Source organism: Schistocerca serialis, chromosome 2 (assembly GCF_023864345.2).
Source record: "Schistocerca serialis cubense isolate TAMUIC-IGC-003099 chromosome 2, iqSchSeri2.2, whole genome shotgun sequence".
Taxonomy (NCBI): Eukaryota; Metazoa; Arthropoda; class Insecta; order Orthoptera; family Acrididae; genus Schistocerca; species Schistocerca serialis.
The window spans coordinates 243,987,732-244,013,265 of NC_064639.1; the positions used below are offsets into that span (position 1 = coordinate 243,987,732).

General features: G+C 44.4%; 1 protein-coding gene across 1 annotated transcript in view; it reads right to left on the reverse strand.

Moving 5' to 3' along the window:
* Positions 1-12,198: 12,198 nt before the first annotated feature.
* Positions 12,199-25,534, reverse strand: part of LOC126456988 (protein Wnt-1-like) — a 221,049-nt gene continuing 207,713 nt past the window's right edge. Inside the window, exon 5 of the mRNA XM_050092951.1 lies at positions 12,199-12,702. Within this exon, the coding sequence (XP_049948908.1) occupies positions 12,208-12,702 (495 nt within the window). The 3' untranslated portion in view covers positions 12,199-12,207. The remainder of the gene's footprint in view (positions 12,703-25,534) is intronic.

The following is a 25,534-nucleotide window of genomic DNA, read 5'->3' on the forward strand; positions in this document are numbered from 1 at the left end:
GCAAAAACCTCGACCCTGACTGGCACTGACAATAGAGAGGTCAGAGAACAATTTAGCGCAATCGGTTCCCTATGTCTCAAGCCATGGTGCGTGTTTCACCATAAACAGTTGAGCGGAGATAACGTCTGGCGTATTTATATGTGGAAGACTGCAGTCGTTGTGGGCACGAAGTCTCATAAGCAGATATGAATTTAACTTCACAGGGGCCGTGTGGTTGCGCCTGAAAACTGCTACGTTTGAAGTTATTCAAGTACAAAGTTCGTTATGAGTCAAGACAATCTGCTTGCACGCTTCCCAGGAGCAGACATTTGACACGAGTGCGCGGTCGCATGTGAGCACTTTTGGAATGCCTTAAGCTCCATGGAGAAACACCGATTTGTTCCTCTGCTCGCAGAAAAACAATATGATTCTGCATCAAGTGGCATAATCGGCACTTTCTGAGACTAAGTTTACGAGCGATCACTCGACGCTTTGCCAGCAATCTCTCAAACAAATTAATGCTCTCCAGCAATGTGTGTCAGCTAATTACCTGCCAGAGAGCCCCACGACTCATTCTTCCTCGATGTTAACAAATCTCGGTTCACTAACGTAGATTCTAAACTCAGCCAATGACAGCCTTCGTTACAAACTGATCTCCTTCCACTCTTTCTAGACATGGAACTGCTGGCGAGTTAATACAAAATATTCTACAGACTTCTCGAACAATCTAAAGTAATGTCCGTCCTAAGAGCTTAGCAAATCACAAGGCCTCCTGCATACAGCGACAAGACAGTGCTTCACGTTCTGCGTGGTGAGACTTCTTAACCGTTGACTCCTGGGCATCCGTGTGGCGACAGGGGAGACATTCCATTGGGGCTGAAAAACTGCAGGCGAGTCTTCTTAGATGACTATCTTTAGTGCCCCCTTTCAACTTTCGCTTTCCCCCTAGACAACGGAAGGCGACGGTCGCTGGGCTTCAAATGGTTCAAATGGTTCAAATGGCTCTGATCACTATGGGACTCAACTGCTGAGTTCATTAGCCCCCTAGAACTTAGAACTAGCTAAACCTAACTAACCTAAGGACATCACAAACATCCATGCCCGAGGCAGGAATCGAACCTGCGACCGTAGCGGTCTTGCGGTTCCAGACTGCAGCGCCTTTAACCGCACGGCCACTTCGGCCGGCCACGTTCGCTGGGCTGTCCAACATGATGCCTTTGTGGCAGGCTCTAAAACTCTGCCCTTCAACCGCTGAGAGAAAACTCCCTCCTTGTCCCCGACCCACCCGTAATCCGTCGCTTCCTCGGCCCCTCTCGCTACCTAGCGAGCGCAAAAATTGATTCTGTAAAATATACAATATTATAGTTGTTAGTGTGAAGCTGTCCCAACCAGTACGATTAATACATTGATAACTCAACCTCAACCTAACCCAAATGATATAAACATGTTAATATAATCGACGAATTTATAATCACGTTAACTGATCATGTAAGGAGGCAAAATACCGCCATCTTACAAGTTTATTTCTGGGTTAATCACTGTCAGATCGTATTATCCATTTAAAGTCACAATTACAGTCGAACTGTCATCCCTTGGTCCAACTTTGTCTACTGCCAGTCATGCAACTTTACTATAGATAAGAGACAGAGTACAATAAAAGCAACGATTTAACTAATGTTTTTATGAATGAATCTGTCATGCTATTTAGTTATATTTATCATCCAAGTTCACAAAACCCCGTCATCACCTTTGGTTATTATGTTCGAGATAGTAATCTGTCATCATCAGTCTCACTACACAGGGTCATATTTTATAGTCATTTGCGTTAACATCGGTTGTGTTTAGTTTCAATAGTAGTGTCACTGAACTGGTGGATCTGTGTCTGAGTATTATTGAGATATTAACACGTCTGCCCACCAGACAGACATCTTGTAATCTGTTCTGGACCTGTTCCTGGCTTCCAGTGTTTTCACTAAAGACATCTTGTTTGTCAGCAGCAACACTTCTGTTACTCGGGTTCTTCTAACAAATTACACTGACTCTGTTATCGCAGTGCATTCGACTGTAAATACATTTCGAGAAATTTGGAAAATTTCTCGTTCAAGAATCAATGAACACCAAAAGTAACGTCCTACGTTTGCTCTCTACTTCAAAGGCAAAAGGAAAGCATTTGCTAAGCTTTCTTTTTTTTTTTTTTGTTTATTACAACTGTGTGCTTCGTGAATATTAAATATAAACTTTTGTGCTTAACAGTACACCAGTGGTAATCCACAATCACATATTAACGATTTTCTTCTCTCGTAAGTCATCACAGAAAGATATTCTTCTTGATGCGGCAGTTATATGAGGCTACGAATTTCTACTTTTGCGGTTGATATCCATTCAATTTGACAGCTGGTTACGTAGATGTCTTAAGATAAAATAATACCATTGCTTTCGTTTTCCCTACCGCCCTGTTTTCATGTTAGATCCTTAATGCACAGTTCGATTGTTCGATTAGTGACAGGATCCCGCCGACTTTGTGGCTACATTTACAGCAAATTTCATGTTATGGCAAAAAGTTCGTTGCACTTATTCAAGTTTGGCCTTCTTTACACAATCTTCTTCTTTTTTTTCCGGCCTCCATCCAGCTTTACTGTATGATTACATGATGATGGCGTCCTCTTGGGTAAAATATTCCGGAGGTAAAATAGTCCCCCATTCGGATCTCCGGGCGGGGACTACTCAGGAGGATGCCGTTATCAGGAGAAAGAAAACTGGCATTCTACGGATCGGAGCGTGGAACGTCAGATCCCTTAATCGGGCAGGTAGGTTAGAAAATTTAAAAAGGGAAATGGATAGGTTGAAGTTAGATATAGTGGGAATTAGTGAAGTTCGGTGTCAGGAGGAACAAGACTTCTGGTCAGGTGACTACAGGGTTATAAACACAAAATCAAATAGGGGTAATGCAGGAGTAGGTTTAATAATGAATAGGAAAATAGGAATGCGGGTAAGCTACTACAAACAGCATAGTGAACGCATTATTGTGGCCAAGATAGATACGAAGCCCACACCTACTACAGTAGTACAAGTTTATGTGCCAACTAGCTCTCCAGATGACGAAGAAATTGAAGAAATGTATGATCAAATAAAAGAAATTATTCAGATTGTGAAGGGAGACGAAAATTTAATAGTCATGGGTGACTGGAATTCGAGTGTAGGAAAAGGGAGAGAAGGAAACATAGTAGGTGAATATGGATTGGGGGACAGAAATGAAAGAGGAAGCCGCCTGGTAGAATTTTGCACAGAGCACAACATAATCATAACTAACACTTGGTTTAAGAATCATGAAAGAAGGTTGTATACATGGAAGAACCCTGGAGATACTAAAAGGTATCAGATAGATTATATAATGGTAAGACAGAGATTTAGGAACCAGGTTTTAAATTGTAAGACATTTCCAGGGGCAGATGTGGACTCTGACCACAATCTATTGGTTATGACCTGTAGAATAAAACTGAAGAAACTGCAAAAAGGTGGGAATTTAAGGAGATGGGACCTGGATAAACTAAAAGAACCAGAGGTTGTACAGAGATTCAGAGAGAGCATAAGGGAGCAATTGACAGGAATGGGGGAAATAAATACAGTAGAAGAAGAATGGGTAGCTTTGAGGGATGAAGTAGTGAAGGCAGCAGAGGATCAAGTAGGTATAAAGACGAGAGCTAGTAGAAATCCTTGGGTAACAGAAGAAATATTGAATTTAACTGATGAAAGGAGAAAATATAAAAATGCAGTAAGTGAAACAGGCAAAAAGGAATACAAACGTCTCAAAAATGAGATTGACAGGAAGTGCAAAATGGCTAAGCAGGAATGGCTAGAGGACAAATGTAAGGATGTAGAGGCCTATCTCACTAGGGGTAAGATAGATACCGCCTACAGGAAAATTAAAGAGACCTTTGGAGATAAGAGAACGACTTGTATGAATATCAAGAGTTCAGATGGAAACCCAGTTCTAAGCAAAGAAGGGAAAGCAGAAAGGTGGAAGGAGTATATAGAGGGTCTATACAAGGGCGATGTACTTGAGGACAATATTATGGAAATGGAAAAGGATGTAGATGAAGATGAAATTGGAGATACGATACTGCGTGAAGAGTTTGACAGAGCACTGAAAGACCTGAGTCGAAACAAGGCCCCCGGAGTAGACAATATTCCATTGGAACTACTGACGGCCGTGGGAGAGCCAGTCCTGACAAAACTCTACCATCTGGTGAGCAAGATGTATGAAACAGGCGAAATACCCTCAGACTTCAAGAAGAATATAATAATTCCAATCCCAAAGAAAGCAGGTGTTGACAGATGTGAAAATTACCGAACTATCAGCTTAATAAGTCACAGCTGCAAAATACTAACACGAATTCTTTACAGACGAATGGAAAAACTAGTAGAAGCCAACCTCGGGGAAGATCAGTTTGGATTCCGTAGAAACACTGGAACACGTGAGGCAATACTGACCTTACGACTTATCTTAGAAGAAAGATTAAGGAAAGGCAAACCTACGTTTCTAGCATTTGTAGACTTAGAGAAAGCTTTTGACAATGTTGACTGGAATACTCTCTTTCAAATTCTAAAGGTGACAGGGGTAAAATACAGGGAGCGAAAGGCTATTTACAATTTGTACAGAAACCAGATGGCAGTTATAAGAGTCGAAGGACATGAAAGGGAAGCAGTGGTTGGGAAGGGAGTAAGACAGGGTTGTAGCCTGTCCCCGATGTTGTTCAATCTGTATATTGAGCAAGCAGTAAAGGAAACAAAAGAAAAATTCGGAGTAGGTATCAAAATTCATGGAGAAGAAATAAAAACTTTGAGGTTCGCCGATGACATTGTAATTCTGTCAGAGACAGCAAAGGACTTGGAAGAGCAGTTGAATGGAATGGACAGTGTCTTGAAAGGAGGATATAAGATGAACATCAACAAAAGCAAAACAAGGATAATGGAATGTAGTCTAATTAAGTCGGGTGATGCTGAGGGAATTAGATTAGGAAATGAGGCACTTAAAGTAGTAAAGGGGTTTTGCTATTTGGGGAGTAAAATAACTGATGATGGTCGAAGTAGAGAGGATACAAAATGTAGGCTGGCAATGGCAAGGAAAGCGTTTCTGAAGAAGAGAAATTTGTTAACATCCAGTATTGATGTAAGTGTCAGGAAGTCATTTCTGAAAGTATTCGTATGGAGTGTAGCCATGTATGGAAGTGAAACATGGACGATAAATAGTTTGGACAAGAAGAGAATAGAAGCTTTCGAAATGTGGTGCTACAGAAGAATGCTGAAGATTAGATGGGTAGATCACATAACTTATGAGGAAGTATTGAATAGGATTGGGGAGAAGAGAAGTTTGTGGCACAACTTGACCAGAAGAAGGGATCGGTTGGTAGGACATGTTCTGAGGCATCAAGGGATCACCAATTTAGTATTGGAGGGCAGCGTGGAGGGTAAAAATCGTAGGGGGAGACCAAGAGATGAATACACTAAGCAGATTCAGAAGGATGTAGGTTGCAGTAGGTATTGGGAGATGAAAAAGCTTGCACAGGATAGAGTAGCATGGAGAGCTGCATCAAACCAGTCTCAGGACTGAAGACCACAACAACAACAACATCCTGTATCTTCACAGGGTCCACATGTTAATTTATGGAATTGCTTGACAATGTTAGTTGTCAACAGCGGCCGGATGCTCTTTCCTATCGCAGTATTATACAGACCTTTATAATTAAACTACATTAACCGCTAATCCACTAACTACAGCAGATTGTGATTCATGACGTGTATGGGGGTTAGAAAATTCATTGGGTTTGTGTGTGTGCTACCAAGATTTCTCCATGCCTTACTCCTTGTAAGTGTTCTTGTATCCAGTTTTGTGTACTGTATTCGCTTTTAATCTATCTCTTTCTTACTATTAATTGCTGATTCGTCCTAGTGCGTTGTATTTTTCTTTCACGTTCTTGTCTGAGATCCAGTGAACTACTGAGCCAATTTTTCGAGCTTTGGTGCCTAGAACTTAGGATATTTTTCTCGTCGTATGTCCCAAGCAGAGGGTTATCTTCGATGTTTTCGATTTGAAGAACTCTGTGACTGTTCGTTTCTTTAACAATTTTCAACAGATGAACAACTTTTTACTTGGTCTGATCAAGGTCTTCTTTTTCATGTGAATGGCAATTCCATTAGGACATATTCGTTGGCATTTATTAACTATTAAAAAAAAGTTAAGCGCGCGCTCGCGCGAGCAGACTGGCAGTTCATGTAGTTGAGCAGTCATGTCCATGCACAAAACAACCGGCAGTAAATTATGTGTTTGTTGGAAGGCTGTTCAATGTAGAGAAAAAACAACCAGCTCATTGATGTGTGTACACGTTAAGATACAACATACCCACCCATAACACTGTGTAGGTGCAGTACCTTAATATGTACACACATCAGTGTGCTGGTTACGTTTTCTCTGCATCGAACAGTCTTCTCACAAGCACGTCTGGTGATTTGCTACCTGGTGTTTGCTGCAAGGTTGTAGCTGCACCACTAAATGGACTACTCCTGTCAGTGCAGGCAAACCGTTTTGCATCCATACATCCCCGCTTCAACACCTGACCTGCTGCCCTGCAGCGCGGGATTAGCCGAGTGGTCTCAGGCGCTGCAGTCATGGACTGTGCAGCTGAGCCCGGCGGAGGTTCGAGTCCTCCCTCGGGCAGGTGTGTGTGTGTGTGTGTGTGTGTGTGTGTGTGTGTGTGTGTGTGTGTGTGTGTGTGTGTGTGTGTGTGTGTGTTTTTATCCTTAGGATAATTTAGCTTCAGTAGTGTGTAAGCTTAGGGACTGATGACCTTAGCAGTTAAGTCCCGTAAGATTTCACACACATTTGAAAAAAATGGCTCTGAGCACTATGGGACTCAACATCTTAGGTCATAAGTCCCCTAGAACTTAGAACTACTTAAACGTAACTAACCTAAGGACATCACACACACCCATGCCCGAGGCAGGATTCGAACCTGCGACCGTAGCAGACCCGCGGTTCCGGACTGCAGCGCCAGAACCGCTAGACCACCGCGGCCGGCCACACATTTGAAAATTTTGAACCTGTTGCCCAAGGAAAAATAAGCATTAATGGCTTGCTCTTACCCAATGTACTTGGATGTAGTAACCAACCTATATACTTATTTCTAATAGCTATAATTTCTAATAGCTATAATTATTATTCTGCAAATGACGCAAATACTAATATAACGTTATTCAGTACGCTGCCCTCAGTCAACATAAATATATTTACGTACGCCTGTTACACCCTGTATATTATGAACAACCTGCAGAACGCAGTAGTCCATAATATGCCACCGCCTCTCAGAACACAGAATACTTTTTAATACTGTGTGTGTGTGTGTGTGTGTGTGTGTGTGTGTGTGTTTTCTAAAAAGTGTATTCCATGTTCCTTGAGGTTGTAGTATGGTATAGATTACTGCATTCTGTAGACCATTCGTAACATCGAAGCGTTTGCAATAGAAGAGATTTGTTTCACAAGTGAAGATAAAAAAAGTGATCGTAGTTGTTAGGGTACGCATTTTGGGGCCCATGTTTACTAGACATAATTTTCTTGTTTTGGTTCATGCTTCCACATCGGAAACTTCTTTCTCGACACACTTTTTCGATCACAGCAAATCGCTCAGTAGAGCCGCCATGGTAACGAAGGTAAAATTAAAGCCTGCATTCTTAGTGCAGTTCGGTAGAGCGGTGTGTGTCTCGAACGGTGAACGGGAAAAGGCGACATACGACCGCTGTTCAGTCCTGCAATATCCCACGACGCGTCATTTCAAACTTGCACTGAGCGCGCATTGTCACTTTATGGCAAGGAAGAAAAGATATCAGCGTGTGAAGTTGCCCGTCGAATTGACGTACACCACAGTGTCCAACCGCTATCATGAGGCACAAAATATTGACGATCTTTCTTGTAGTGATTTCCCACAGCTAACACCCGCTGACGACCGCTGCTGGAAACTACACCTTGTAGGAAACACGTGGGGAATACAACTGTGCGGTACTGTTTTAGAATTAAGGGGAATCCAACTTGGGTCAGTGGCATAGCTTTCTCTTCAGCGACGCGTCTAATGCTTTATGATCATTGTAGAAGAGTGTGGTGCTTTCCCCCTTCTCCTTTCTTCAATTAATGTCCATATTGTCCGAATTACGCAAATCTGTGTGTTCACTATGTTGGTGCATAAGTTCGTAGCGTTTTTGATTTCTTACGGTTGCTATGGGTTTATTTATCGTTTGCCAATTTCATTGGTAGTTCACTGTTGCTGTTTGAGTTTACATATTGTCTTTTTGTCATGTGGAGATAGTGAGTGGAGCTGTATACGCTAGAAAATGGAATTCCGAGTGGAGAAATCGAACATTTATGACATATTCTTCTGTTTGAGTTCAATAGAGGGGTGACAGCGGGGAAGGCAGCCAGAAACATTAGTGTCGTGAATGGAGATAACTCCATTAATCCACAATGATCCTCGTCAGTGTACTCGAAAACTGGCAGATGTGATGAACTGTGATCATTCTACCATCGTGTGATATTTGCATGCAATTGTAACGTATTCCTTTCTAATGGTGGCTTCCTAAATAGGAAGTTGAAGAGAGATGAAGCAATAACTGAGTTTCAGGAATAGATCTAAGGAATGCCGGAGAGGAAGGGTGAGGTAGAAATAAGGGAATAAGGGAGTTGTCAAGTCATTTGGATGGAGTGATTGAGACAGACCATTGGACACCTGCATCGGTAAGGTCACAGCAAGTTTTCAGCTAACATCGCCTCAAAAAATCTGTGAGTTTCAGGTGCCGCAGCCTTACACAGTGTCTATCGAGCGAGGTAATTAATATGGTTTTGTTATTGATGTGTACTTGGTTTCCGAAGTTGTTCCTACCATTTTGGAACACCGTGTAGAAAAGAGAAGCTTTGTATTCTTACAATGTTGACTATACCTGTATATTTCCATATGCTAGTATCACGGGTATGTCCTCTCAAGCAAATTAGTGTGCTTTCTTAGTGGAACTCTGTAGCAATAATCACTTCCTAAGAAAACAGACTTTCAGTTTCCGAGTTCGTTGCCCTTAAATATTTTTTCGTTGGCAATAAGGATTTGCGCTTAATGAAAACAGCAGATTTTCTGCTCTATGTGAGTTTATTAAGTTTCAATACGTGAGTGATGAAGAGATATAGCGTAAAGGTTGTGGGATGCAAAATTTCATATAAGTTAAAACCAACCTCATAGGAAGTTCATCAGATTATTTATTTAATAACAAAGCTAGGGGAAAAAACATTTTGTTGAGGAAAGGCATAATATTATCAAAACAAAATGTTGCGTCAGCATAGGAAACAAAATAACATAAAATAAAATATATTTTTTTTACATTTCTTACACGACTTACAGTGACTTTGCTGACAGTCTAGAATAGTTAAAATAAAAATAAAAAGTTCATTTGGAATTTCAGAACTCAAAAGACACACAAATGTGAACAAAAAATTATCTTCTTGTAAATTAGATGATATTGTCACAAATAATTACGCTTCTTGCGTTTGGTAATTAAGAACTTCAGAATCGGAAAAGAAACAGTCTCTACTCCGTTAATATGTACACAAAAATTCAAATTAAATACTTCTCAACATAAATACTAAGATATGTACAGACACAGTACAAACATGTAAGTAGTCTCTCTCTTAGCGTCTAAATTCATAAGAAATCCACTATATTTACAAATTTTGGCAATCATGATTTTTTAAGGACGCAAATGTTTTTGACAGACAGTCATTCAATAAATAATATATCTAGGCAGTATCATTTAAATGTATAACTAAACATAATGTAAAGTGTAACTCAACACGCTTCTAGTGTTATAATCATCTTAAGCGCTAAATTATCTAGATTACAAAAAATATATATATTTATAGCATTATGTCTTGCATATGTACAGCGTTTCTACGAGAACGCTTTCATTCAGTTTTGACTAGTGTCAAGTAATACGCTTTGGGATGACTACACAAACCCTGTACAATTAAACTCAGTCATCTGTAAGGAAAATTACAATAGCTTATGGCATCGGAAGGTACACTCTTTCTTTTAAATACGAGCGTCGCAGTCGTGTTTCGTTTAATTACAGTAGATTTACAACAGCGGACGTCAGTCTTCAGGGCAGCAGCCGCCGCGGCCGGCGCGCCGCAGGTAGGAAGACGAGGGCAGGCGAGGCCCTCCCCGGCGCAACTCTTTGAAAACTATATTGTCTTTAGCGTCTCTCAAGTATTTACACAGACGTATGTACAGAACGCTTTCACTGTTTGCCCAACTGTCTCCGAGATAACTCCCCGGTGTTTGTCGGCGCGTGTTTGCCGTCCTCACAGATAACGCCGGTCCGCTACCCCTCCCAGCGAACACACACGCACGCCACACACACATACACACACACACACGGGTGAAACTCCTTCCCAGGACGATTTATGATCCCTTCGCTCGACCACCCCTGCGCCCAGAGGGGTGTGCGCGCTCTGACCAGCAGGAACAAGGAGCGGGAGGAAGCGGAAACACCTGCTACAGTGTATCGTGTAAGACAACTGTTCCTACTGTAGCTCTTCTGGGGATAAGACGCACAGGATGAGACGTAGGCGGAAACTTAAAAGAGTGGAAGGATAGAGGGATTAATGTAAGAAATGGAGACATTGAAAGATTGGTTGTGTCTGAATACTGACGATTTCTATCAAACGGCTGACTTACGCAGTTCTGGTTTACATTTGCATGAAAATGCAGCCGTGGGAAACGAAGGAGATTCTTCATTTGTTGCCTCTCTATATATTAACGGTCCCGAGTAAAAGGTATCGATCTGAGAGAAGAATTTTGGTGTTTGTAAACATATTAGTATGATTGGTAATGCCTTTATCAGCAAGTGTGTGAGCCTTTGTGTATGAAAAACTATTGAGTAGCATGGTTTGAGAGAGGAGAGAAAATGGAAACCGTAGTAACTGGGTAAATTGGGAGAAATGCTGTGAATGATGTGCCAGCATATATGAAGTACCTGAAGAGCCTCTCACCAGCGGTGTGAATTCTGAAAAAGGCTGGGCTGCGAGTTGCCCGTCCACTTGATAGTGGCTCGTCCCCTATTTCGAGTATATAGGGAAGAACTTAGTCACCAATATATTCGGCTCTAGACTATTACCTCAGATGCATGGTAAAATCATTTGAAGGCATATTCTTATAGCTCAAGGGTAAAAACTTGTGGAGCAACGCACGTAATCGAACTCCTAGACTAGATTCGAGTGCGGTGTAAGGCATTAAGAACGTTTCATTGCTTGCACAGCAGAATCTTGAAGAGTTGTGACTAGCCCGTTCGTGGTAAACGGAGCTCTTTGTGAGCACGCACTTCTTCAATGCCTACTCATTTCTCCAGGATCTAAGTCTGAACAATAGTTCAGAAGTGCCTAGAAATTGTTTTGCTACAAGCGACCAAATTGGGATGGACCGGCGCCGTTGCAGTTTCTTGTTACACAGCACTGCTATGCTCAAGAAGATACTTCGATTCTGGATTCCTGAAGAAGGGGGTAAGCAAATGGAATTCTGATATAGACTCAAAGTCTTAGAGGATTGTCATATGGAGGGAAGCTGGGCATGACGATATGTGAAATTGACACTGCAATAGGGAAAACAGTGAATGGGAAGACTCGTTTGGAGGAAGCGGTAGAGGGGCTGGTGAAGTCAGAGGGCTACCAGCGCTGAGAAGAGGGGTGGTTGACGTGTAAGAGGTGAGAGTTTTTGGTAAGCGTACACTAGTTCTTTTGTCCAGGCTCTAAAGTCGGAACAGCAGATCACAAGTGCCTAGTTGCTACAAGCAACTACGTCTGGGCCAGCGTCGTTCAGTTTCTCGTTGCACAGAAATGGCATTGTTGGGACTGTTGAGGATGCTGAAGAAGGCCTGTCGGTTCCAAATTCCTGGAAAACGGGCAATGAAAGTAAATTCTGATACAGACACATTCTTAAAGGATGATCATGTGGAGTGGAACTGGGCATGACGAAATGTGAAACTGACACTGCAGTAGGGAAAACAGTGAACGGGAAGAGACTCCTGGAGGAAACGGGAGAGGAGTTTGCGGAGTCGGAGGGCCAGCAGCACTGAGAAGAGGAATGGTTGACGTGTTGGTGGTGGTGGGGGGGGGGGGGGTGGAGGTGTCCGAAGGGGAGCCGCCTAGAGACACGTGTGGATGGTCTTGACGGTGCGGCAGAGCTTGCACTTGACCTCGCAGCACCAGTGGAAAGTGCACGCGCAGCGCTCGACGACGGTGATTTCCTGCGTGCGGTAGCCGCGCCCGCAGCACATGAGGTCACAGCCGTCGACGCCGATGGAGGTGTCGTTGCACTGGCGGCCGTGCGTGCCCTGGATGCCGAGGCGCGGGTTGCGCTCGCAGAAGCCCGGCGACGGCTCCAGGTACACCAGGTCCTTGACGCCGGGCGGCTTGTGGTCTGGGTTGTAGGGCCGCAGCTGCAGGTTGTAGCGGCTGCGCTTGCCGCCGCCCGGCGCAGCCGCGTTGCTCAGCATGACGCGCGACGCGCCGTCGAAGCGGTCCTTCAGGTTGTCGCCCACGACGCGGAAGCTGGGCAGCCGCATCCAGCACGTGCGGATCGTGCACGAGCCCGACATGCCGTGGCACTTGCACTCGCGCCGCATCTCCGACACCACGTGCTGCAGGCAAACACAAGCGACACGTTCAGAATCAGCTCTCAGCACAGTGTAATGCAAGAGATGTCATTCAGCGTGAAGCTCAGCTGTTGTCTGGTATTTGGTCAGTCAGTGGATGTCGCCTGTATTGTTTGAGAGGACAAAAAGACTACACACCATGAACTACACTACTGGCCATTAAAATTGCTACACCAAGAAGAAATGCAGATGATATACGGGTATTCATTGGACAAATAGATCATACTAGAACGCAGTTTGAGTGCATAGATACTGAGAAATCAGTACCCAGAACAACCACCTCTGGCCGTAATAACGGCCCCGATACGCCTGGGCATTGAGTCAAACAGAGCTTGGATGGCGTGTACAGGTACAGCTGCCATGCAGCTTCAACACAACACCACAGTTCATCAAGAGTAGTGACTGGCGTATTGTGACAAGCCAGTTGCTCGACCACCATCGACCAGACGTTTTCAGTTGGTGAGGGATCCGGAGAATGTGCTGACCAGGGCAGCAGTCGAACATTTTCTGTATCCAGAAAGGCCCGTACAGGACCTGCAACATGCGATCGTGCATTATCCTGCGAAATGTAGGGTTTCGCAGGGATCTAATGAAGGGTAGAACCATGGGTCGTAACACATCTGAAATGTAACGTCCACTGTACAAAGTGCCGTCACTGCAAACAAGAGGTGACCGAGACATGTAACCCATGGCACCCCATACCATCACGCCGGGTGATACGCCAGTATGGCGATGACGAATACACGCTTCCAATGTGCTTTCACCGCGATGTTGCCAAACACGGATGCGACAATCATGATGCTGTAAACAGAACCTGGATTCATCCGATAAAATGACGTTTTACCATTCGTGCACCCAGGTTCGTAGTTGAGTACACCACGGCAGGCGTTCCTGTCTGTGATGCAGCGTCAAGGGTAACAGCAGCCATGGTCTCCGAGCTGATAGTCCATGCTACTGCAAACGTCGTCGAACTGTTCGTGCAGATGGTTGTGCAGGGGGGGGGGGGGGGGGTGACCACCGGGGCCGAACTGCACAATAACCCTGGAACAGTGGTTCGGTATGTGGCGGCGGAGGGGTGAAGTGGACTGCGGTAGTCGTCGTGGGATCGTGAACCACTACGGCTGCGGCGGGGGCGGAGCCTCTCCGTCGTTTCTAGGCCCCCGACTAGCATACAGTACAATTATTAACTCGACAATGGTATAAATTCAAGGTTTCCACATGGTTTTACGTAAAGCTTGGCAAGAAATGAGAGTGACATTAACAACAGGTAGGAACTGTTAGATAAAACCGGAGTTTTGGCCTTCGCCTTTGTAATCTTATTCTGGAATTTTGCTTCAGTTGGATTAGGGAAACCACAGGAAATCTCAATCAGGATGGCGAGATGACACGTGTTCCAAATACAAGTCTAGTGGGTTAACAATTCACACTCCTAGTCACAGTGTGAGGGGCAGATCTAAGAACCAAGTTAACATTCATTCATTCTAAAAGGTGATTAGAGGTGCACGATGTTAGTTTGACAGGCACTAGCAGACAAGGGGATGTCTCACTGAACACCGGAACACACATAAACAGGAGGTGTTCAGGACGCATTGGACAACACAACTCCTATATTACGAACTAGCTACGCGGTTGCCGCTTGGGTGGCGCGCGGGTGGAGGTCATATGTGAAAGAGCGTGTGAGGCCGGTGTATGTTGTGTCCATTAGTCAGGACAGCTGCCATCAGTCAGTGGGGATGACTAATTGTGGCTGCGACACCTGACACCAGCCGTGACAAATAGGCCTACTGTAACCGTCCGTCCAGTGCCTTCTGCCCTTGTCAGCCGACAACACTGCTCCGAGGCTGCTCATTCGTTCCCTGTTAAAACCGATATGCCATGTTCTACCTTCTGAGCAACCGGTGATTGCAGCCTGCTTACAAGAGTGTCGGTTCCCAAGCGACACCGGGAACAGCGCTCTAGTCGTACGTGAAACAACATACAGTCGACTATTGCCAGGACGAACCTAGATAAATCGAATTTGGCGATGAACCAAACGTGTGAAGCCTCTCTAAGAACGCCTCGAAAATCGAGGAAATCCTTTTTTGTTTGGTACACTCGATAAATTGAAACGATTGTCGTGACATACCGCGCCAAAAACACATTCTCACAGGAGAGGACGCAACATACCTGTCGGTGATTATGTGTTTCAGGTCATTCGCCAGGTCATTTGATGCTAGTCTGGTGACTGAACGTTTCGGGTTCGACGAAAATGAGGGTAGACCCACTAACTCAAAAGAAAAAAACTAACTTTGTTTTTATGATGTTTTATGGAGAAAATACGAGCGTTGATGACACAGTTTGTCCAGCATGGAGAAATAAACGAACTGAAATTTTCTTACGAGTTCTTAGAAATGTGCAGACACTTTCCACAAGTGCGGCTGTGGTGAAGAACGACAGACAGTTGTTCGTGTCGTATCAACATGTCCCCACGTGCCTAAACGAGTCCTTTCGAAGATTTCCTAGCAGCTACGAGTGGTGTGATACGATACATAAAAAGCCTTAATATCCATTTATAGCTGTTGTCATTTGTGTTATTCTATGTTGGAGAACTGTGTTTAAATGGCGACGTGTTAGTTTTGTAACCTTCGTATACGTATGGCCATGAGATTAATAATAATAATAATAATAAATGTGTGCGTGCCTTTAATTTGAAATCCATATTTATTATCAAAATGGATATATACACTGAAGATCCAAAGAAACTTGTACACCTGCATAATGTCGTGTAGGGCCCACGCGAGCACGCACAAGTACTGCGACATGACGTCGCATGGACTCGACTAAAGTGGTGCTGGAGGAAACTGATACCAGGAAGCCTGCAGGGCTGTCCATAAATCCGTAAGAGTAAGAGGGGTTGGAGAACAGCACGTCCCAGATATGCCCAATAACGTTCACGTCTGGGGAGTTTGGTGGCCAGCGGAAGTGTTTAAACTCCAAAGAGCGTTCCTGGAGTCACTCTGTAACAATTTTGCATTTGTGAGGTGTCGCATTGTCTGGCTGGAATTGCCCAAGTCCGTCGGAATGCACAATGGACGTCAATGGATGCAGGTGATCAAACAGGACGCTTACGTACATGTCACCTGTCGGGTTCGGTGTGGGGAGGCGATAAGGTGGGTGGAGTGCTGTGGCCAGTTGTGGGGTTGTGAACCACTGAGGGCTACGGCGGGACGAAGCATCTCCGTCGTTTCTAGGTCCCCAGTTCAATACACAATACAATACACCCCCACAAAATGTTGAATGGAAACACGTTTACCGCTTATATTTCCACTGTTCTTGCAGTAAAACAGTCGCATCAAGTATGAGTTTTAATTTACTACTGTGTACGTGGCACATTTTGCAGACGGTATTCACATATACCATTGAATGTTCCAACAAAATTATATCATTGTAAGACTCATGGGGCAGGAGATACGACTTTCGGGGCAAAATTAGCTAGAGATATGTACAGATACGTGTAGAATATGTTTAATATATTTGTCATGTGCGTTCGTGGTTATATACACGGAAAGAAAGCTTATCCTTGACATCTGAAACGATTTCAACCAAATTTGGTACAGACATTGGTACGATCTGTGGCGGTAAGACCAGTCAGTCTCCTATTGGGGTGGAGGTCATAATGTGCAGAGAGAAGCGGAGGCGGCAGGAGAAGACAAAGAAGGGGAAGAAGGAGACAGACACCAATAGGGGAGGGAGGAGAAGGACAGAGAAATGGGAGAGGAGGAGATGGACTTAATAGAAGATGGGCACAAATACATATCCAGGTTAACACCGGGTTCTCAGTATTAAAATGATAAATAATGAAACTGGTCAAAAGTAAATCTTATTTTGGGTTCTGATTGTTCCTTTCAGCTTCCGTTTCTAAGTTACTGAAACCTCAGTATCAATCTTTTAACGTATGCTCGTATTTCGGCTTTTCACTGTTTCCACTTTTATCAGTAGTACTCGCGTTATCGAATTCTCAGTTATTCGAATGTTTTGCTACTTCCGTTGAACTCTGAGGTGTCTAGAGTCGACTGCACATTACGACAAATTGGCACAAAGCACGCTTCCTCGAGATAAATTGTTCCTCTGGTCTCTCAGTCGGCTGCGCTCCTTTTCAGAGTCAACAGAGAAACTGCAGCGGTGGTAGCCAATACTCGGTTCGAGTGTTGTGCTCCCATATGTGGCGCCTTCGAAGCAGCGACGAAGTATGACTGTGACTTGAGCTGGACTTGGCGGAAGGAACAGGCGTCGCGTGCGGAGCGGAGCGGCGCGGCGCGGGTGGCGGGAGAAACGCGGGAGCATCCTAGGCAGGCCGCCGTTACTATGGAAATGCCCAGCAGTTCTCAGGCCGGCCAGCGGCGTCCCGTGGGGTGGACGTGACGGCGTGGGAAGACGGGCGCTGCTTGCGGGGGCGGCGTGGGGGCGTGTCCCCAGAGAAATCCGCCGCCGCCACCCGCCGCTCGCCGCAGTGCCGCTGCGCGCACAATGCCTCCTTATGAGGGGCTGGGGCGCTCTTTCTCAGGCTTTTCTCTTACGGACAGCGAGCCGCTCCTGCTCGCTTACCAACTCGGCGCTCCTACTGTGCAACAATCTCAGTTTCTCCCAGCACTTGGTCCCTACTAATGTGAGAACTAGGACACACCCAGCTTTCTCTGGAAAAAATCTGTTAACTCACGATCAGGAGGAAATCTGCATTTCCTAATCCAGTTTCCTCGGCAACGTTTGAGATAATTCACTTACACTGCATTCTCCATATTTTACTTTCGTTGATGTTCATCTTATATATTTTTTTAAGACAATGGCTGTTCCACTCGGATATTATTCGAAGTCCTTTACTGTTCAGAGAATTGTCTCAGAATTACTACGTAATCAGCAAACTTCAAAATTTTTACTTTTTCTCCTTGAACTTTAACCACCTTTCCAAATTTTTCCTGTGTGTCCTTTAATGCGTGTTCAGTCAGCCAACTGAATGACATCGGGGATAGGCTGCAAGTTTGTCTGAATCACTGCTTCCATTCCATGTCTGTCGACTCATATAACTGCATTCTGTTACAGGCATTCAAATCAAAAACGGAGGCTTGTCAAAACGGTACCACGGAATGGCTTCACTCAAAAGTAATCACCACACGTATTAAGTCACCATGCAACAGGATGATTCCGAATGACAGTCTTCCGACAGCCCGATGAAAAACAGCAGAGCATACGGTGGAAACATCCCGCATATACCCCGCCTAAGAAATCCAAAGCTGTGCACACAAGTTCCGGTAATGTCGCGATGAGCTTCTTAGACTGCAGCGGCTCTCTGTCCGCCGATTTATTCGACCATGGAACCACAGCCAGTTAGCGACGCTATGAAGACACTTCGTAAAGTCAAAACGAATGTTTTCGGACGGAATCATCCAGTTGCACGATGACAGTCGCCCCAAAACTGTCAATCGGGGAAGGCTACGCTTCATCAGTTTGGTTGGGAAACACAGCAATGTCCTCCATACAGCCCTGAACTTTCACCTTGTGATTTTCATGACGTTGGTGACCTAAAGAAAGACATGAGAGGATGTCGGTTTCAGTCGGACGAGGAAGTAGCAGAGAGGCTGCGCCTGTGGATCCGTCAGTGGCCGACAGCGTTCTACCAAGCAGAAATTGGTTTTCTCGTTTCCCAGTGGGATAAAAGTCTTAAAGCGTATGGAGATTATTTTTAAATAGAAACGTTCCATCATCCCGTTGTGGCGAGTGCTCGAGTTTCGTTTGATGGTCCCCAATAGTTTGTATGCAAGTTACAAATAACTTGTGGTCATTGTATTTTATCCATGTTACCTTACAATGTCGAATGGCATGAAAGGGAAGCAGTGGTTTGGAAGGGAGTGAGACAGGCTTGTAGCCTCTCCCCGATGTTATTCAATCTGTATATTGAGCAAGCAGTAAAGGAAACAAAAGAAAAATTCGGAGTAGGAATTAAAACCCATGGAGAAGAAATACAAACTTTGAGGTTCGCCGATGACATTGTAATTCTGTCAGAGACAGCAAAGGACTTGGAAGAGCAGTTGAATGGAATGGACAGTGTCTTGAAAGGAGGATATAAGATGAACATCAACAAAAGCAAAACAAGGATAATGGAATGTAGTCTAATTAAGTCGGGTGATGCTGAGGGAATTAGATTAGGAAATGAGGCACTTAAAGTAGTAAAGGAGTTTTGCTATTTGGGGAGCAAAATAACTGATGATGGTCGAAGTAGAGAGGATATAAAATGTAGGCTGGCAATGGCAAGGAAAGCGTTTCTGAAGAAGAGAAATTTGTTAACATCGAGTATAGATTTAAGTGTCAGGAAGTCATTTCTGAAAGTATTCGTATGGAGTGTAGCCATGTATGGAAGTGAAACATGGACGATAAATAGTTTGGACAAGAAGAGAATAGAAGCTTTTGAAATGTGGTGCTACAGAAGAATGCTGAAGATTAGATGGGTAGATCACATAACTAATGAGGAAGTATTGAATAGAATTGGGGAGAAGAGAAGTTTGTGGCACAACTTGACCAGAAGAAGGGATCGGTTGGTAGGACATGTTCTGAGGCATCAAGGGATCACCAATTTAGTATTGGAGGGCAGCGTGGAGGGTAAAAATCGTAGAGGGAGACCAAGAGATGAATACACTAAGCAGATTCAGAAGGATGTAGTGTGCAGTAGGTACTGGGAGATGAAGAAGCTTGCACAGGATAGAGTGGCATGGTGAGCTGCATCAAACCAGTCTCTGGACTGAAGACCACAACAACAACAAAAAAATGGTTCAAATGGCTCCTAGCACTATGAGACTTAACATCTGAGGTCATCACTTCCCTAGAACTTAGAACTACTGAAACCCAACTAACCTAAGGACATCACACACATCCATGCCCGAGGCAGGATTCGAACCTGCGACCGTAGCGGTCTCGCGGTCCCAGACTGTAGCGCCTAGAACCACACGGCCACTGTGGCCGGCAACAACAACAACAGCAACCTTACAAAGAAGAAGGTGTAGGGCTTTGGTTGAAGCGAATAGGAGAAATCGAATCCAGCAGTAACTAATGGCCGACCGGAGTGGCCGTGCGGTTCTAGGCGCTACAGTCTGGAACCGCGTGACCGCTACGGTCGCAGGTTCGAATCCTTCCTCGGGCATGGATATGTGTGATGTCCTTAGGTTAGTTAGGTTTAAGTAGTTCTAAGTTCTAGGGGACTGATGACCACAGCAGTTAAGTCCCATAGTGCTCAGAACCATTTGAACCATTTAGTAACTAATGGACCTTGATGCGAGAGCGTACGTTCAGTTTATGTGATTTTGAGGTGGTTGGAGTGAAGTGGGATGCTTCAGGTTCCGCGTGGGTGGTTGCCGCAGTGCAGAGGAGCAAGCTTTCATTGACAGATGTGAACTGCGCCCAAGTCTGAAGAGGCATTACGGTCCGCTACTGGGCAGCGGATGCGAGGCCGACAACAACGGCTTAGGAGCTCGCTGCCGAAAGGGAGAATGTCGCTAGCAGATGTGTAGAGGGGACATAAAAAGAAAGAACGAAGGAAGGAAAGGAATTTCACGCGACGCGACGCGGCCGGCGGCCGGTGGGTGGGGAGAGCAGAGCCACCTGGCGGCGCCCCGCTGCGCGGACAACGCCGCCAACAATGGCCACCCAGGGGCGCATTGTTCAATTTGCCACGCGGCGCGTGACGTACGGCCGGGCCGGCGGGCCGCGGACGTCTTCATTGTGCGCGCGCCGGCCTCTTTATCCACTGTAAATAATAAAACGCGCCTCGTCGTCCGCGGGGTCACGACCTCGGCCGCACCGCTCGTCCATAACGCCGGGCGCGACGCGCTGACTCGACGGAATACGTCACCGCCGTGCTGGTGCGTGTAACACATTAATGAGTGAGCGAGCCGGCATTGTTCCGGAGCTGTCGCCCGCCCGTCCGTGCGTTCGCTCTGCACTGAAGGCCGCCGCTGTCAGCAAACGAAAGGGAAGGCGCCTCGCAGGTTATTGTTTATATCTGCCTGCGCCACAACTGACTTGTCTAGCGCGTCTTTGTTCCTCGCTGAGCCAGATTCCTATCTGCAGCGGATAGGCACTCGGTGCAGGGAGTGGCAACTGACCCTTAACATAGACAAATGTAATGTATCGCGAACATATAGAAAGGAGGATCCTTTATTGTATGATTATATGATAGTCACAGCTGCAAAATACTAACGCGAATTCTTTATAGACGAATGGAAAAACTGGTAGAAGCCGACCTCGGGGAAGATCAGTTTGGATTTCGTAGAAATGTTGGAACCCGCGAGGCAATACTGACCCTACGACTTATCTTAGAAAATAGATTAAGAAAAGGCAAACCTACGTTTGTAGCATTTGTGGACTTAGAGAAATGCTCTGAAGGTGGCAGGAGTAAAATACAGGGAGCGAAAGGCTATTTACAATTTGTACAGAAACCAGATGGCAGTTGTAAGAGTGGTATGAAAGGGAAGCAGTTGTTTGGAAGGGAGTGAGACAGGCTTGTAGCCTCTCCCCGATGTTATTCAATCTGTATATTGAACAAGCAGTAAAGGAAACAAAAGAAAAATTCGAGTAGGTATTAAAATCCATGGAGAAGAATTTAAAACTTTGAGGTTCGCCGATGTCATTGTAATTCTGTCAGAGACAGCAAAGGACTTGGAAGAGCAGGTTGAATGGAATGGACAGTGTCTTCAAAGGAGGATATAAGATGAACATCAACAAAAGCAAAACGAGGATAATGGAATGTAGTCGAATTAGAATGTAGGGAATTAGATTAGGAAATGAGACACTTAAAGTAGTAAAGGAGTTTTGCTATTTGGGGAGCAAAATAACTGATGATGGTCGAAGTAGAGAGGATATAAAATGTAGACTGGCAATGGCAAGGAAAGCGTTCCTGAAGAAGAGAAATTTGCTAACATCGAGTATAGATTTAAGTGTCAGGAAGTCATCGGCGAACCCCAAATAGTCATTTGAATGGAGTGTAGCCACGTATGGAAGTGAAACAATGACGATAAATACTTTGGACAAGAAGAGAATAGAAGCTTTCGAAATTTGGTGCTACAGAAGAATGCTGAAGATTAGATGGGTAGATCACATAACTAATGAGGAGGTATTGAATAGGATTCGGGAGAAGACGTGTTTGTGGCACAACTTGACTAGAAGAAGGGATCGATTGGTAGGACAGGTTCTGAGGCATCAATGGATCACCAATTTAGTATTGGAGGGCAGCGTGGAGGGTAAAAATCGTAGAGGGAGACCAAGAGATGAATACACTAAGCAGATTCAGAAGGATGTAGTGTGCAGTAGGTACTGGGAGATGAAGAAGCTTGCACAGGATAGAGTAGCATGGAGAGCTGCATCAAACCAGTCTCATGACTGAAGACCACAACAACAACAATATGATAGCGGAACAAACACTGGTAGCAATTACTTCTGTAAAATATCTGGGAGTATGGTTAGGAACGATTTGAAGTAGAATGATCATATAAAATTAATTGTTGGTAAGGCGGGTGCCAGGTTGAAATTCATTGAGAAAGTCCTTAGAAAATTTAGGGCATCAGCAAAGGAGGTGGCTTACAAAACACTCGTTCGACCTATACTTGAGTATTGCCCATCAGTATAGGATCCGTACCAAGTCGGGTTGACAGAGGAGATAGAGAAGATCCAAAGAAGAGCGGCGCGTTTCGTCACAGGGTTATTTGGTAAGCGTGATAGCGTTACGGAGATGTTAAGCAAACTCAAGTGGCAGACGCTGCAAGAGAGGCGCTCTGCATCTTGGTGTAGCTTGCTGTCCAGGTTTTCTAGAGGGTGCGTTTCTGGATGAGGTATCGAATATATTGCTTCCCCCTACTTATACCTCCCGAGGAGATCACGAACGTAAAATTAGAGAGATTCGAGCACGCACGGAGTCTTTCCGGCAGTCGTTCTCCCCGCGAACCATACGCGTCTGGAACAGGAAAGGGAGGTAATGACAGTGGCACGTAAAGTGCCCTCCGCCACTCACCGTTGGGTGGGTTGTGGAGTATAAATACAAATGTAGATGTAGATTCCCTCGCCGCCTCCACTCCGCCCCCCCACTCCCGCCCCTAATTTTTATCTGTGTCACTGATCTGCATGCCGATCTTTGCGTCTTTCAAAAGAGAGAGATTTGAGACTGCTCTTCGTGCATTTCTTTCTCACTCGCTATTTTGTTTCCAGTGTCCTAAAACTTCCTTTCCCCACCTTTTGTCTCTACTGACTACTACAGGAAAGTGAGTCTGCTGCAACGCCCCTGGCGTTTTATTGCTGTGCCGTGTCTCGTCTGTTTGGTGTAGTCTTTTTCGTTTAGACGTCGCCGCCAAAATTGCGTATGTTCTCAGAGCTGTCGGCTTTGCAGTTTGTCGTCTTTACGACAGGGACGGCTCTGAAGGAGAGGGGGAGGGGGAGGGGGATGAGCCGCGCCACAGCCCAGGGTGACAGGTTTTTTGGCGTAGCAAGTCTTCCATTTTAATATTGTTCCAAAAGGACGAGACAATGAAAATTATATAGAGACGAAAAAGTGTGAGAATTGGCTGTAAATACAAGTCATTCGTAAAATCTAGTGTCTTATTAGAAATTGTCTGCTGTATTGTGAAACAGATGACCAAGGAAACGCTGAGTTCCTCGCCTTGGTTGCGTATTTCAAAATAGCAAAGATAGCAACTGGCAGTGTTGGCAACTTTGTTTCTACCATGCTCCTTCACAACACTTGAAATGTACGTACGTCACCTGGGTAGACACCACAGAAGCGGGAAACTTCGAAAGAAATAAATGTAGATAAATGCCAGCATATGATGGCCAAATGTTTCCTTAAATACCTATAGGGCTACAACTGAGAAAAATACTTTGTAATAAATAGAGAAAGAGTAAGTCAGCCATGCACTGCCCATCAATGCCATAGTCATTTGAATCCAGACGTTGGGATTAAGGGGGTTTGTCACGTGGAAAGACCTATGCTATCCTCCCCTACCTCATTCTCATTTGGATTTGTCATTTCCCTTCTCCTGCTCCTCATCCTCCTCCTGACGGTCGTCTAATTTATTTATTTTTGTTTGCTTTGTAACTTTTTTTTAAGTTTCCTCTCATTCCCTTTTCTTCCTCGGTGTTGAAGCCGTAGTGAATGCATATTAATGTTTAAGATAATACGGAAACAGTAAAACCTTACTTTGGAGCTGAAGCAACTAAGATGCACGAACTGTTTATCCAGTTTCGCAGCATCACACACTTTTTGCTCTCCAACAACTTCATCTATCATATACCAGTTACTTTTCTCTGCAATAAATGAAGATGCTTTCAAAACCGCTTGTTTGGAGCCATAAATCATAGTCGTGGCATGGTGGAAATGCCTTATCAATATTCGAGCACAGACATTGTTTCTTAAGCACTACGGACGTAGGCATTACGATAATGCACTTTTTTCAACAAATACAGCATTTGTCTGTCCCTCGCTGTACTGTAACCATCCACTTCGTACAGCAGAAGCGAAGACGATAACGTCGACAATGCAGTACCCAGGTCAGCTGTGTTGGCTGCTACAGGTATCGTGCTGCACACTCCCCTTTTCTCAGGGAACGTGAAAAAGTGAACAGATTTACTTATATATTCTGTAAGTGACATAACTTAATTTTGGAGTTATTACTCATAATGTATTACACTGCAAACGTTACAATACTGCTTCACTGGCTAGTCCCTCATACCTAGCCTAACTCTGTTCTAGAAGACGTATTCACGACTTATGGAGCCATTCCTGCTTTAAAGATGAAAGAGACACTTTGAGGGACTATCCATTTTAAGCAAATACCAAAATATAGTGGAAAAATATAGGAACAAGCAATGATAACAGAGTTTATCAACACCCACAGCAGAACTGGTAGTGGAAGTTCTCGTCAAATATGGTGTAGTACATCATTTGCACTGAGAACAAAGTGCTACCCAAACATTTCAGAACATATACAATAATTTGCTCAAGAAAATATAAACTTGCAAAGTGCGAACACATCAGACAGTATCTAGGACGCAATAAATAGCATACTTTTGTAATTTATCCTTTCGGGATTGTTTTCTTGCGAAGTGCCAAATAACACCAAACTTACTTTTCTCGTCAAATAATTCTGACATTTTCATTATTGAAATAATTTTCACTAAAACACGTTTATCTATTTACGTTCTTATTTATGGACAGTGTAGGCTTTTTGTCTGTAAAACGTACACACATTTTTGGTTTCAAACATCTCGTTGATCGTGTAAGAGAAAACTAGTGTGTCACGAAAACAAACCGAACAACACTATAATGACTACGGAGACAAGAAAGCATAAAATCCATTTCTTGTGTAAAACGGATTTAAGACCGTGGTTTGTCAAATCTGTTCCGTCTACAACGTGTCTCTTCCAGTCGTAAACTGTGCAAGTCATAATACTTTGCTAGACGTTACGGTCCCATCCGCGGAAGTGCAGGTTCATTTACGGAACACAAAAAAAAAAGTGTTTAAATCGCGCCCGACCTCCCGAATTGTCGTTTTCCGCGTTTTTCCTGAAATCGGTTGATGTGAATGTCGGAATGGTTCGTTTTAAAAGGACACGAGCGATTTCGTTTCCCATCCCGCTATCACGGCTTTTCCGTCGCCAACGGCCGCGACGCCGATAGTAAAGTAAACGACAGTCCTGCACATTTGTGAAAATTGTGGGACATCATAGAAGAAAGAGACTCCCACATTTCAGAAGTTGTCAGTGGTGCCATATATTTAGTACGTTTGTTTTGCCCTCTGTGACAAGC